Genomic DNA, 13,758 nt, shown 5'->3' on the forward strand with positions numbered 1-13,758 from the left:
GGAAATAAGAAATGTTCGGTAAATACAGCAAGAGGACATATGAAGGGATTTCTACGTTGTTTACTGAGTGTTTAGTGCTAGTCTGCTCCGTGAATACATTTGAGCATCAAGCTGGTAACGTGCATAACCTATGCAGAGAAGCAGTGGATTAAAATCCAGATCATGACCTTTATTGCATGTCATCCCTTTTACTTCCTTTTCTAAAATTCTGTATTCTGCACATTATCAAACAAAAGCACAACGTTATTAACATGCGTGTCCCTTCATACCTGTCTGATCTCCTTAAACCTTACATTCCATCCCGTGCTCTCCCCTCTTAGAATACAGCGCTCCTTTCTGTTCCCAGAGTTAGCCAAAAAAAAGCCAGCAGGCTGCAGGGCCTTTTCCTATCATACTCCCAAAAAATAATATTCGTATGGACATTAGACAGTCTGACTCTGTTGTGGCCTTTTAAATCCAAACTCAAAACGCATCTTTTCAGTTAGTTGCTTATTCTTCGATTACTTCAGGCCTCGTAGAATTAGCCTCTTCTCGTGTCTCCTCCTCCCTTGTGTGCGTGTTGTCCTTGTCTCTTTGCCTTGTGCGTTTGTGTCGTCTGTCCTGTTTCGGAGTCTCCATGGTTTCAGGAATGGAATTCTCCTCAGTTGCTCCTGCTGACGTTTCCTCCATTCACTACTGCTTTTTTTTTTTTTTTTACTGCATTTCATAGCAAGCCATCCAATAGTTTTGGAGAAATCTCACTCAAAACTACAAATCTGAATATCATGGTGGCGCTAGAGGAAAAGTCAAGGGGTCACCAAAGTCAGGGGGATGTATCACCTGGAAGCAATTAATGCCTGTACAAAATGTAATGACAATGGATCGGATAGATGTTGAAATAGTCTAGCCTGTGGCACTGCCATCCATAGGGACATCCAGCTAGAAAGGCTAATAATGCTTATTAAAGTGGTACGGATGGAGGTTTAATAAGACGTATTTATGTAGGGAGACAACAATTAAGAAGACTTACGTGATTCAGTAGACGGTGATGTGGATGTCCCTGGGCTCAAAGTCATCCTGGAGAGATCGAGGTCACTACAGCTTCCTTCCTCTTCCTGGGTCGCAGCAGCTGAAGGTGGCAGCAGCTGACTGCAGACCAGTGTGTCCGGTACACTCATGAGGCCTGGGGTCCCACACCTGCTCACCCCTGCAGACGCGACGCCGGATCCCACACCTGCTGCTCCGGCTCCTGACGTAGAGGGGCCCTCGCCCGCATCTGAGTCAAGGCCGAGGCCTTCCTTCCCCAGGCTCAGCTGCCTCTGAAACAGGGCTGGGTCGGCCGTGTGCTGGGGGCTGGTGATGGCAGAGGAGGGGGCCGACATGTCGCAGGCTTGGGGGCACATGGTGGTTATGGGTACTAGGCCTTGGAGCATGGCAGCTGGTATGGCGTGCCCCCCCACGCCCACGGTCTGGGCAGGCATGTAGGCTGCCATGGCCGCCCACTGCTGCTGAGTGGCCGGGAAAATGTTGGCCTGGCTCCAGATGACTGGCTGACCACCGGGGAGGACCTGGGCCACCTGGAGGGGCCCCTGCACAGGGAAGGCCAGAGTCTGAGCCTGGGCAGAAAATGGCTGCTGCGCCCACTGGGCGGCCTGCACTGGACCCATGGTCATATAACCTGGTGCAAGAGGGAGGAGAAAACATGATTAAAGGATATTAAAGATGGAAAAGGAAGCGGAAAAAATAATAATAATATCTATTTTTTTTATTATTATTGTATATTTTTGAGACTAACAAACCTGCAGTAGCTTGTTTGAGATCAGTAATCAACGGCACGCATTCATTTGTGTGTCCTATTTTCTGTTACTGTTGCATGGTAATGCATTGGACTGAAAATACTTCCTTGTCGGAGTGTTCCAGGGCAACATCTGAGATTTGATAGTCTGCCGCCAAAAAAGCATTGACTTCGTAAGCTGTGTTATCGGGGACAGGCACATTGTGAAAAGGATGATGTGAATCAAGTTGTTTCCTGCGTTAAAAAGGTTGCCCTTCGGTAGGCTGCTGTTTTGAAATGATGTTGGGACGTTCTCGAATGCTCTTGGAAGTCCAAAAAGTCAATCGTTTTGCTAAAATCACCCATTATCTGTTCTTCAAGAAACATCGCTTTCCAGTATCTCTGTGGTACAGTCAATCTCGACTTTTCACAAACGGCACATCAAAGAAAGACATCCCCACCAGCACTTTATTCTCTTTTAAGTTTTATACTGTGGAAAAAGAAATGCAGTGTTTCAGTGCGGGCAGCTACCTGACGGCACGGAGGTGGGGCTGAAGGGGGCGTACAACTCAGCAGTGTGCTGCTGCTGTCGGCTGCTCCTGCTAGGGTCCAGTGTGTTGGCGGGGGATGGGGGCATCTGGTAGGCAAAGCACACGCGCACACACACACACACACACACACACACACACACGTCACTACTATCAAAGTCACCTAAAAGTCACCATGCTGCACATTTATCTTTAATCCGCAGTACTGTCGGATATTCAGGTAATTTAGATCTCTGCGACTGTCTTAAAGCAATGACATAACATTGCAGATAAAATAATGTAATTTCCCCACGCGGTTCTATCAACTTGTACCAATTACACAAAGTTAATCGGGGGTTCGGTTTTGTGTTGTAGTACTCACCGAGGGAGGAGTGGACATGTCGCCGAAAAGATCAAAGTGGTTGATGTTCTGTGAGTCGAACCGAGGGGCGAGGGAGAAACAGAGACAAAAATCCAGTGATACATCACGACAATGAGATTTGCACACTCATGAAACCTTGAATTCATCTCCAGATAGGGTATGGGTGGGTAGGTGCGGGGAGTGAAATCTATTCATAAAGGCAGTTTGTGCTGTGGATGGCAAGAAACAACTATCCCCTCGTTTCATTATCAGAAAATGGATCTAAAATGAATCTTTCATGGCTCGCTATAATTGAGTGGGTAAAAGGCTATTCAGTCCCATAAAACAGACTCTGATTAGATATTCTTATGTCTGCCAATCAGGAGGGGCCCCCATGAGAGCCTGGGCCGCTTTATCATGCTGATTCTACTCCGAGAGCAGATACATAGACAGAAGAGCGTGTTTATTTCATCAAATATATGAAAAGAAGAAGCTCCAGGAACCACCCAACCGAGACAATGAGGCCACCTCACTCGATAGGCAGACGTGACCCCTGCTCTAGTCCCCTCTGTCCTCTACTCGAACTACTTAAAGGGAGAGAGGGACGCGGCGATGGAAGGCACTATGGAATGACTAAGTTGCATGAAATGTCTCCGGGGGCCATGCACAAGCAGACAATGAATCACTGTAAAAAGCACAAGAACACAACAGAACACAGGATTTGCATAAACATAACACATACATGAACAAAAACACAGTTACAAAAAAAAATAAAAAACAGAAAGAAAAAGGAGGAATCACAGCAATCAGTGTTGCTGCTAACAGGGTGTTATGTTTGAATAAGCCGGGACGTGGCGGATTGCAGTTTGCACGGCACTTTGGGACCATTGAGGGTCACAGAATGAGTCTGAATTTGGAAAAAGGTAAACACTGCACACAGAGGTCTCTCCCTGCAGGCACTGACACACATCAGGGGAGCTCAAGGCTCTCAAAAAGCTCCAACTGAATGAACAGACAAGCAGTAACACTTAGAGATATGGAAGCGCTGCTACTTATACTGGCATGGGCTGTTTGGGTGAGATAGCGAGGGGTGCCGGGAAAGTTTATCTGTTTGATATGCTGAGCGACGAGCACACAAACAGCGGAGAGCAGAGAAGCACTTTGCTAGGGCTGTTTTCAAAAGTTGCGTGGAAATTGTCTCTGGGTGAATGTTTGGCAAAAAATAGGCTTGAATGAATGTTTTTTTTTTTTTATAGGCGATTTGAGAGATGCAACAGCGTTGTCACTGCATGGTGGTGAAGAAATCATAACATCTACCAGGATGAGGTGAAATATATTTTCAGCTTGATGGAAAGGAGTGGAATCGGAAATTGCTACTTGTGCCGTTTATCTGAACAAAAATACATTGCTGTTCATTAAGGTCCGAGTGTTTGGTGGATTGTATGTCGCCGACTACACTGCATGCAGCTCAACCCAAAACCCCACCTACAAACCTCTCGTCCTGATCCTCTGAGGAAGACGGAACAGCCCCCCCCCCCCCCCCCCACATCTATCTAGTCAGTCTGCCGTACCGGTCAGATGGGACGGGCAAACAGACTCCGAGCTGATTTTGTCTCCATCTGGTCACGACATGCGTCAGATTCCGCACAAGATTGGATTTTGGATACGAAGCCTGCGTCTCTAATGTCCTGTGAAATTGCTGACATGTCTGACTTTGGTTGACCAATCAATTAGTCTTATCTCTTCAAGCAGGCTAGGCATGACCAATGTAGCTTTGTTTCATCATCGCCATCATCATAACAAAAAGCGGATGCAGACACAGACCCCCCTGTCCGAGTCGTTCTGGGATTAGGAAATCCATTTTAGAGCCTGTAGGCTGCAATACATAACTACAACTATTAAATAGAGTAGAGCAAAATAATGCGAATGGAGACTGTCAAAGGGGGCTTAAGGTACTTCCTTCAAGAGGATGTTCAAGAGAGGTTTGCAAGGGTAAAGAAACAAATGGTAAAAAATAAAAAACACCTACAGTCATGAAATGGCGTTTTGGGACATCATAGATCCCTTCCTTCTGCTGACTGGTTGGGACCTGCATTGGATTGGAGGTCGATTCAAAACGTAAGTAACAAAGCAAAACCTTTTTATGTTTTATTTTTTTTATCAGGCTGGGTTATTAAAAATACAGGAGCTAACAAGCACTGAAACATGTGTATAGAAAAAGAAAAAGCTTTCTGCATCAATTTCGGTTTAGTCATATTTTTAAGATGCAATTTTATCTTTCGGAGCAATGGGATTATGCAAATTGTTACAGCTTTTTCGTTGAATCAATTCTACTTAAATCAATATTGATTGCAAACAATGCCCGACGATGGTGCGTGCTGGTTCTGTGAGTATTAAGAATGCCTATTGTTATGCTGCAACAGTATGTCTCAACTGGTTAATCTGACAATACGAAAATGCCTCGGCTCTGGCCTCTTTTGTATATTTCTCTCCCATTTATTCAAGCTATCTGTTGCCGTTACCCTCGCTGCCTGTCTCCCCCATCGCTCCCTCAACTGGTTAACTCTCCCTTACGTTTTCCACAAGTCTATTGATCTTGTTTCATTCTGAGATCAAATGGCATGGCAAGTGATTAATCTCTCTCTCTGCATCTTTCATCTTCAGAGGAACGCAAGATACAGAGAGGCATAAAGAGGAGGAGGACGAAGAGGAGGAGGAGGAGGAGGGAGAGAAAGGGAGGGAGGGAGGGAGGGGGGGGGGGGGGGGGGGGGGGGGGAATAGGATTAAACCAAACGACAGGTCCCTAGCGTCCTAGCTGGTCCTTCAAATGGTCTAAAGCCAAAAGGTCTAAGTGTTGGATATATAAGAGGAGCCTGGTATGGAGGCTTTGGGTGAACAACTGAACTTGACTCTTCTGCTGTTGTTTGAGGCAGCAGAGTCTGCCATTCCCATGCTGGATTCACAGAGGAACCGATGCACGCATGTAATCGAGAGTCATTTTATCTCATTGATAGCCTAATTGTTTAGTGCGCTCTCTCATTACACTGCACCAGAGCTGTATTTAGTTACTGCTAATGCAAATGAAACATCTTACGCCACTGCTTCAAATAAAACCGGGCAACTGGCGGAACATGGGTGGCTTTTATTGCGAAGGAGCCACGAGAAACGCAATGCACTCGTCACTGCGGTCAGCGCTGATGTGTTGCAGAAAAAGGCATGCTAATTTTCCCATTTTTCCAACAAGGGATCACTTTTAGTTATTGCAGGGAGTAACGGATTAAAATCATAGGGATTATAACTTTGATATGAACCTCTTAATAGAACTCACAGCTTCATTTGGTTCTTTCCTACATGGCTTTTCATATTCAGCCAAGTTAAAACAGAAACCTTGGTTTAATCTATCTTTCAATCCCCAGAAAATCTCCAAAAAACCACTTTGCAACTTCTTACATGAATCTTGAAAGGTGCTATAAAGTCATGTTGTTAGTACTTTTACTATCATAATCTATCACAGGGTATGAAGAGGGAGAACAAAAAGGGGGCAATGCTTGTCTTTGTACCTGATAAACGCTCTCCTCTGACTGGGGGCCACGGAGGGGTTCGTGTCCAGCCTCAAACACTATGTACTACAGAACAGAAGTAGTGGGCAAGGCGTAGAGGTGCAGAGAATAATGAGATGTGAAGACAGAGAGAACGGTTGGCATATAAAACAGAGAGATACAACAAGGGAGTGATACATGACGAGAATAAATGAAAGCACAGGGGAGCGAGGATGCCGTCGAGTGGGGAGTGAAATGAGATCACGAACATGAAGGGTGTAAAAAATAAATTAAAAAATGGGGCATGGGAAAGAGGAATGGGGGAGATGGGGAGAGAGAGACAGAGAGAAAAAAAAAAGAGTGAGGTGGGAAGAGGAAAGAGCACAAGTATAATAGGTCAGGCAGTAGTTCAAGGCAATGTGGAGGTCTTAGCTGGAGGTCTCCCTTCAACATCAGCAATATGATGCTCCACCTCTTTGAGAGGAAATAGACCCAGACGTCAGATTCTCCGCTTGAGATCCATAAGTGATGTCTCGGATCAGTCAGTATCTCCTCTTAAGATTGGTGTTAATAAATGCCTTTATGGATCTCAATTTAAAGGAATAGTTTGACATTTTTGGAAATATGTTTATTCCCATTCTTGACAGTAAGATAAAATTCCCTTTCTCATATTTGTATGGTAAATATGTAGCTGGAGCCAGCAGCTGCTTAGCTTAGTTCAGCATTCAGACTGGAAACAGGGGAAACGGCTAGCCTGGCGCGCTCCGATTGTAAAAGAATTCGTCCACCAGCTCGGCAGTGTCAACAACCTATTTTTCTTGACATAAACAAGCGTTAAACTAAATAAAAATTATCCACTGAAAACAATAACTATGACAAATGAATTTGTCGTCAATGAATAACAACTAAATGTCAAAGTGAAGGACGGACGAAATGACCCAATTACTATAATAATGCAAAGTCCTTTTAAAAACCTGCATTCATCTGCGGAATCACACAACGTGCTCACCGCCCAAAACTATTTCTTGTTCAGAAGTTGAGCTGTTTCGACCTGTTGCACATTAGCAAGAAGCGTCTTCCATTCAATAACGTTCTGTCTCTGTCAGAAATTATATCTGACATTAACAGTTCTTGAAAGACACAGATTTATAGACTAAACTATTCGACAATCCACTCAGAATTAGACAAGAATCGTAAGAAAAACATGCAGGCAGCACACTGACATTTATAAAAAGGTAAGTAAATGTAACATCAAAAGGGGCCGTGGATGTAATGTTAACATTACTTTCGGTCTTTAATGTTAAAAGGAACGAGTAAATTGTAAGATTAACGTCGCAGTCAACCATCTAAATCTTCGCTAAAGAATTAACGCTACGTTTTAGCTTCTCTTCTCAATCTTAATTAACCCATACAACAAACAGAACTGTAATGACCAAGTGAGTGAACCAGCTTCTGAACGATCATCTGCTCTTAAGTGAAGACAACAGATAGAAGCTAAAGGCTAATGCTAGGTGAGCAGGAAGGACAGAGAGCGAGTGGTTCTGCTCAAACAGACTTTTAAAATGACAACTGGATTTACGGTGGAGAGTCAGTCTGTTGCGTTACTGCAGAGCAGAGCAACATGGACACAGTGTGTGTGAACTGCCTTTACCACTGACCTCGTGACGGATGACAACGTCACCATAGTAACAGTACATGACAAAGATGGCGACAGCTGTAAAAATGCTCAAAATGCTTTGAAGACATAAAAATAAAAAACTGACTCGAATTTTGTCATGAAAATAACAAAAAAATGACTAAAATTTGATAAATAAATAATACAATTTCAGTCAAAAGACTAAAACTAAATCAAAATCAAGGGCCAAAGTGATCACTGCAGCTCGGATTAGGTGCTGGTAGGTGGATTTTGTTACCTTTGGACAGACAAAGCTAACCGTTTCCCCCCCGTTTCCAGTCTTTATGCTAAGCTAGGCTAACTGGCTGCTGGCTCTAGCTACGAATCCACTGCGCAGACACGAGGGTGGTATTGATCTTATCAGCAAGAAAGTGTCAAGAACAAGTGTATTTCCCAAAATGTCAAAGTACTCCTTCAAGATTCTGGCCACAGTCTGGAGTTTTGTCAACCAACATCAACATAATCGGAAGCTGCAAATGGAATGACTTTATGCAAAACACACTTTTAAGAGCAAAGAACAGAGGTGATCTGAGAGGTGGTGGGACGTACCACTGAACATAGCATTCAGAGTAAGAGTTAGTGTTGTCTGTATTCAGTGTGAGCAAACACAGAGAAAAAAAAACAAAACATGTACAGCCAAATAAATGCACAGGGCAGAAAGGAGGGAGGGGGTAACAACCAGTCAGGGGGGCATGTCTTTGGAAGAAATCAGAACATTGACACAGATCAACTTAAAAAAAATATGGTTTTACAACACTGCACTGGCAAATGGGAGTTGAATGGTTGAACAAAACTGTCCAATAGGATGGTCTACTGTGTATTACTGGAATGGTGGAATATAATGAATCATTAATTCAAGCAGATCAGTGACTGGAGGAGATATTAAAATTTATGATTAATAGTTTTTTTCCCTTCTTTTTATTCCAAGCTTTAAGAGTGAAAACAGCACCAGTGAAGCTAGATCAGCAGTGTTTCTGTCCTGCTCGTGTGCCTACGGACCTACCTGGTAAACTGGATCGTCCACTTCGTCCTCCAGGATGGTCTGTGTAGTGGTGGGACAGAAGGCAGATGACACATGTTGTTTTTCATCAGTAAGACAGTGCAGCCCAATTTAGAGTCTCATTAAAAAGTAAATGGAAGGACGGAAACCAACGGAACAAAATACATTTGTCTCCGTCCGTCTCTTCCTGCCAGCGAACATAATTACACACTCACAGCGTGTTTTAATGAAACAGTGATTTGGTTTATCGAACACACACCAACGTGTGCATTTCCTCTCACACATACCTGACCTGATATATATATATATATATTTAGATATTCAATGTAGAAATCAATGGCGCAGACAAACACACTTCAGTAGTGTGAACGAATCGCTGGCTGACTTATTGCGTGTGATCTCGCCTTTGAATGGGGAAAAAAAAAAAAAAAGTAGAAATGAGCCGTCCTACCTGGTAGACCGCCTGCTCACACTGTTTGTCCTTCTGGGCCTTCTTCTCCATCTCCTCCCGCTGTTTAATGTCGTAGATCAGCGTGAAGAGGTCGCGCAGGTCAATAATGAGAGGCTCCGCCTGCATGAGAGGAGGAAGAGGAAGAAGAGAATGTGGAAAATCAAGTAGTGGGAAGTAAGAAAAGAGAGGAAATGGACAAATAAAAAAAAAGAGATAAAAAGGAAAAGAAGGGGAGAGTGAGATGAAGAGCAGTGTTTGGGAAAAGGAACATGTGTAGACAAGGAGGCAGAAACAGAGGCGGAAGAGGGGGAAATGGCCAGTCCACAAGATGCGAGAGAAGAAAAGCAATGCAGGAAAATGATTTATATTTTTGGAAAATGATCCTAAAATCTTTAGGACTAACGTCAGAAAACAAATAATAAACAGAATTCTCAAGTGACCAAGACTTGATTGCACTGTGTTACCCTCAGCAATGAATTGTTTTTTATTTTATTATGCATTTATTCAAATATTCATATATTGTTTTAGTCAGCCAACTCACGTAGAATAGATTATGTGAATGCAGACTATGAAGATGGTAATTCTGCCCTTGTCACGGGGAAACAAGCTCAAAAAAGTCAAACAAAAGTTAAGACAATATCAATATTTTCTGAGTTATATTTTTCAGTTTACTGAGTATCTATCTGGTCAACTGGTGTCTTGTAAATACACCTGACCTGAAAATAATGCCATAGAAACTAGCATTAGAGGTGTGCATTTCAATATTGGCGACAAATGAACATGAGATAGTTTCCTTTCTTTACAAACGCATCAAAAGAATTCACTTTTACATGTTACAGAACGGACCTACGGTACACAGTACACAGTACAGCAATCTTCAACTACACCACTATTTGCATTTTCCGTAATCCTCCACTGGAGCTCCAGCTGAACATTTTTTTGATTAAACAAAAGAGTGCACATCTGTAGGCTTGAGACTTGGACTTGAATCAAAATTGACAAATGAGAAATGAGGACTTGACTGCCAATAAACTTGATTTGAGACTTGAATGCAAAAACACTGACGTCTCCAATTTTAATCAAAGTGTTTTTGAGAGTGCAAGGAAGGCCTTGCACAGCTGCACAGCCACACCGCTTGAATATTTAATTGTTAGGCCTACTGTATGCATAGACTTGGTATCAGCTATGTAAATGTTAAGTCCTGTGCCATTTCATGGTCACCCTTTAGACATTTACAAAAGACCTGACCCTCAATTATCTTGTGACCTGGTTTGGAACTGCTCTCAAGGACTTGGGACTTGACTTGGACTTGCATAAAATAACTTTTGACAGCTCCAGCACTGTGGAAAAAAGTACCTACCGACTGCGCGTTCTTGATGGCCACAAACTTGTGGTGGCCCTCCTTCCCGCAGACGTAGCCAAAGGCCCGGTGGTCCCTAGTGTCCTTGGCGATGTAGCTGATCTCGTGGACCGAGTGGTGATGCATGAGCACCTATATGGCAGAGATGTGTTTACAGCAAAGACCATGTGGGTCTGGTGAAATAGGGTTTTCACACAATCAACTCTTTGTCTTGCTCCTATTAAAGATGGAAAAAAAAAAAGCCTGTCTTGTTTAATTTCTGAGCTAAAAAAAAAATATGTTCAAGTACAAGAACTGTACTCTGTGTTGGCAGGAAAAGTAGGCCAAACCTACTTTAAACATCTTTGCATATTGTTGAGCCAACTGCAACCAACCAACACAGAGGGAGGAGAGACTCAAATCACCGCACAGTGCTGTATAGATACTAACTTGTAACCCAGCCGCATGATGTTTGCTTTGTGCCGTTTAGTCAGATCTTTCATACCAGCAGGATTTGAGATGCTGGGGAAATTTGGTGATTGAGAAAAAAAATAAAATCCATCTCATTTTTAAAAACTACCGTTTGATGTATTCACAACATTTCCGATTAATAGACACAAAACAGGCACCAGGAAAAAAAGCTCACAAAACACAAATACGAAACCATAGATACACGCTGGGAGTAATTCAGCTGCCACTCCACTATTAGCAGAGATAAGCTTAAGCACTGGGGAGGAACTTTCGCGAGTAACGCCTCAGATTAATGTAAAATACAAAACTAATATGACTAGTCTACGATTCAGCAGAGAATCATGTCAGCTTCACATAAAGTATTTCCATCTAAAAGCTTGCTGACGCTGCCTGCCTAACTCAAGAGGGATATTAAGTGTGGAGGGTTATTTACTGCCTGTAATCAGTAAATAAAATGAGAAGCATTAGGGGGCATGATTTCCAAAACAACAAATGAGCTTGTCAAAAGCTGGTGAGCTGGCTGGTGGTGGCTGGAGGCTTAATGTTCTTTTTCATTACCGGCTAAAGACACACCACTATCACCACCAGTCATATTGAAAAGAGATATTATCAACGATGGGTGTTTTTTTTTTGGGGGGGGGAGTAGACCGCGTCGGTGGTGGGGTGGGGATCGGCAGCCACGGGGCAAACGCTGTTGCATAATTATCAGTTTAGCTCTAATGACAGCTGAGGTGGAGCCGTGGTGTAATTAGCATTAGCGGCAATGATCATTAAGGGGTGGAACTGAGTGCTAATTATCGGTTAGCGCTGATGAGCAGAGTGGGCCTATCTAGCCAACACTACGCCCCAGGACGGGGGAGAGCCGAAACCCCTCGATCATCCTGTAATGGAACAGCAGGCCTCTGAGTCCGCCAGAGGGACGGAAGCCAGGATGGAGGCGGAAACAGCCCGTCTCATAACATCACCATAACATTGCTCACTGTGCTATCGTTAACGGGCAGACCAGGGCCTGACTGATCTTAAGTAGGTCCTGCAGTATACCACTAATCTTACTAGCGTGCTAAACCAGTTTACTCAAATATCAAATGAAAGACCGGTCAAGTTGAATCTGTACGAGCTAAAGGGCAAACTGTCCGGTGGAAAGCACGTTGTTGCTTATTTTGCATTGATATTTGGAGAGGAATTTTGAATTTTTGCAAGGTGATGGAATTCTTTTTTTGATTTCAGCACAACCTTGTGAATCGCCTTTCTTTCCGCCCAGATATCGCAGTCAAACTAATATGTCAACCGAGCCAGCCAGGCTAACAAGATGGCGGCCCTGGCAGCCGCTGTGAACTGAACCGTGCCAGCGTCTGCCCTCTGGATGTCCTGTAACTGTAGGTTCACAGTGCAGCAGCAGCTGGCCGAGGCCTCACAGTGCAGCTCTGCAACGAGGCCCGCTCGCTGACGTGCTACTCACCCCTGATCTTTCGCAGTAAATCTTGATCCCGCCGAATGAGACCGTCAAGAACACTCTCTGCTTGTGCTCCCCTTTGGAACGCGCCGAGGAAGCCATTCCCTGCAGGAGATTAAAGGAAACGACATGTGGAGATGAAAGGATAGGAGCTCAGCAAGAGAGACAGTGAGCTTTCTTCTCCTCCGACTCAGGTGAGTGTGACATTGGGAGATGGGGGGGGGGGGGGGGGGGGGGTTCGGCTGGGAAGGGGGGTTAGGGTGACAAGAGTTACATAAGGTGTGATAGGACAGAATGTTCTTTCAAGTGCCATTTCTTGAAGCTTCACTCTCAGAGGAATTCACACGTCGAATTGTGCAGCGAGTCTTATTATTATTGCCGATTTATTTATTTATTTTTTCCCCCCCGAGCACCTTTTTTTTCTCCTTCCTCTCTCCTTCCTTTTCTTGAAGTAGGTTTACTGCACTTCAACGTGACACACACAAGTGCTAGCTAACAACAATAAGGTGAGATTTGCTGACAGAATGGATCGCGCTGCTGACCGACCAACTCGCCCCGACAACTTCGCAGAGTGCTGACTAAACAGCCGATCCGGCCTTTGAAGTGCGTTTCTCCCCATGGATCTCAGTAGCTCCCCTTTTCTTATATTCTCAGCTCTAATAAAGAAAACAATTAACATTTCCACCGTGTTCTATTTGACGCGATCTGTGTGCTTGACATGTCTTTCACAGAACAAAGCCTGCGGGAGCAGAGAAGGGAGGAAAAGAGGAGAGGAGATAAGGGGAGAAGAAAGACCTGCCTTCTGTGCTGAATATATCTGACAAACCTGCAGGCCCAGTAACGTTAATGAGCGGTCAACCTCTTCTGTACATCAGCTACCCTCCATTTTAAACTGTTTTTTTCTTATAAGGATTAGCTAATATTTAAAACCCAAGCCATAACAGGTCACATGAATCATCACCAAGCTCTGCTGCTGCAGGGAGATGTTAAAGGGAAAATAACCATTCATCTTTACACACATAAATGTACATTTATAGGTGAGGAAATGGACCTGAAGGGACTACGGGAGTATAAAAAGGGAAAGGGTAAGGAGAGGAGGATAAAGAGCAGAACAAACAGCAGGGATAAGGAAGAGATGAAGTAAGTGAGAGAGAGAGGCGGGAAGGGCGGGAGAGTCGATGGATGTTGT

The 13,758-nt window shown here is 43.9% G+C and overlaps 1 protein-coding gene across 2 annotated transcripts in view; it reads right to left on the reverse strand.

The window, feature by feature from the left end:
* LOC137892518 (disabled homolog 1-like) overlaps positions 1-13,758 on the reverse strand; it is a 41,743-nt gene that overhangs the window by 2,792 nt on the left and 25,193 nt on the right. The window contains exons 4-12 of one of the 2 annotated variants that reach the window (XM_068737724.1): positions 12,576-12,674; positions 10,667-10,798; positions 9,307-9,426; positions 8,859-8,897; positions 6,202-6,267; positions 4,671-4,730; positions 2,663-2,710; positions 2,285-2,390; positions 1,010-1,657 (exon numbers count right to left, since the gene is read on the reverse strand). In XM_068737724.1, the coding sequence (XP_068593825.1) occupies positions 1,010-1,657; positions 2,285-2,390; positions 2,663-2,710; positions 4,671-4,730; positions 6,202-6,267; positions 8,859-8,897; positions 9,307-9,426; positions 10,667-10,798; positions 12,576-12,674 (1,318 nt within the window). The remainder of the gene's footprint in view (positions 1-1,009; positions 1,658-2,284; positions 2,391-2,662; positions 2,711-4,670; positions 4,731-6,201; positions 6,268-8,858; positions 8,898-9,306; positions 9,427-10,666; positions 10,799-12,575; positions 12,675-13,758) is intronic. The other variant, XM_068737725.1, reaches the window with a different exon arrangement.

Source organism: Cebidichthys violaceus, unplaced genomic scaffold, assembly GCF_023349555.1.
Source record: "Cebidichthys violaceus isolate CVI_PGR_0920_01 unplaced genomic scaffold, fCebVio1.0.p SCAF_8, whole genome shotgun sequence".
NCBI classification, from domain to species: domain Eukaryota; kingdom Metazoa; phylum Chordata; class Actinopteri; order Perciformes; family Stichaeidae; genus Cebidichthys; species Cebidichthys violaceus.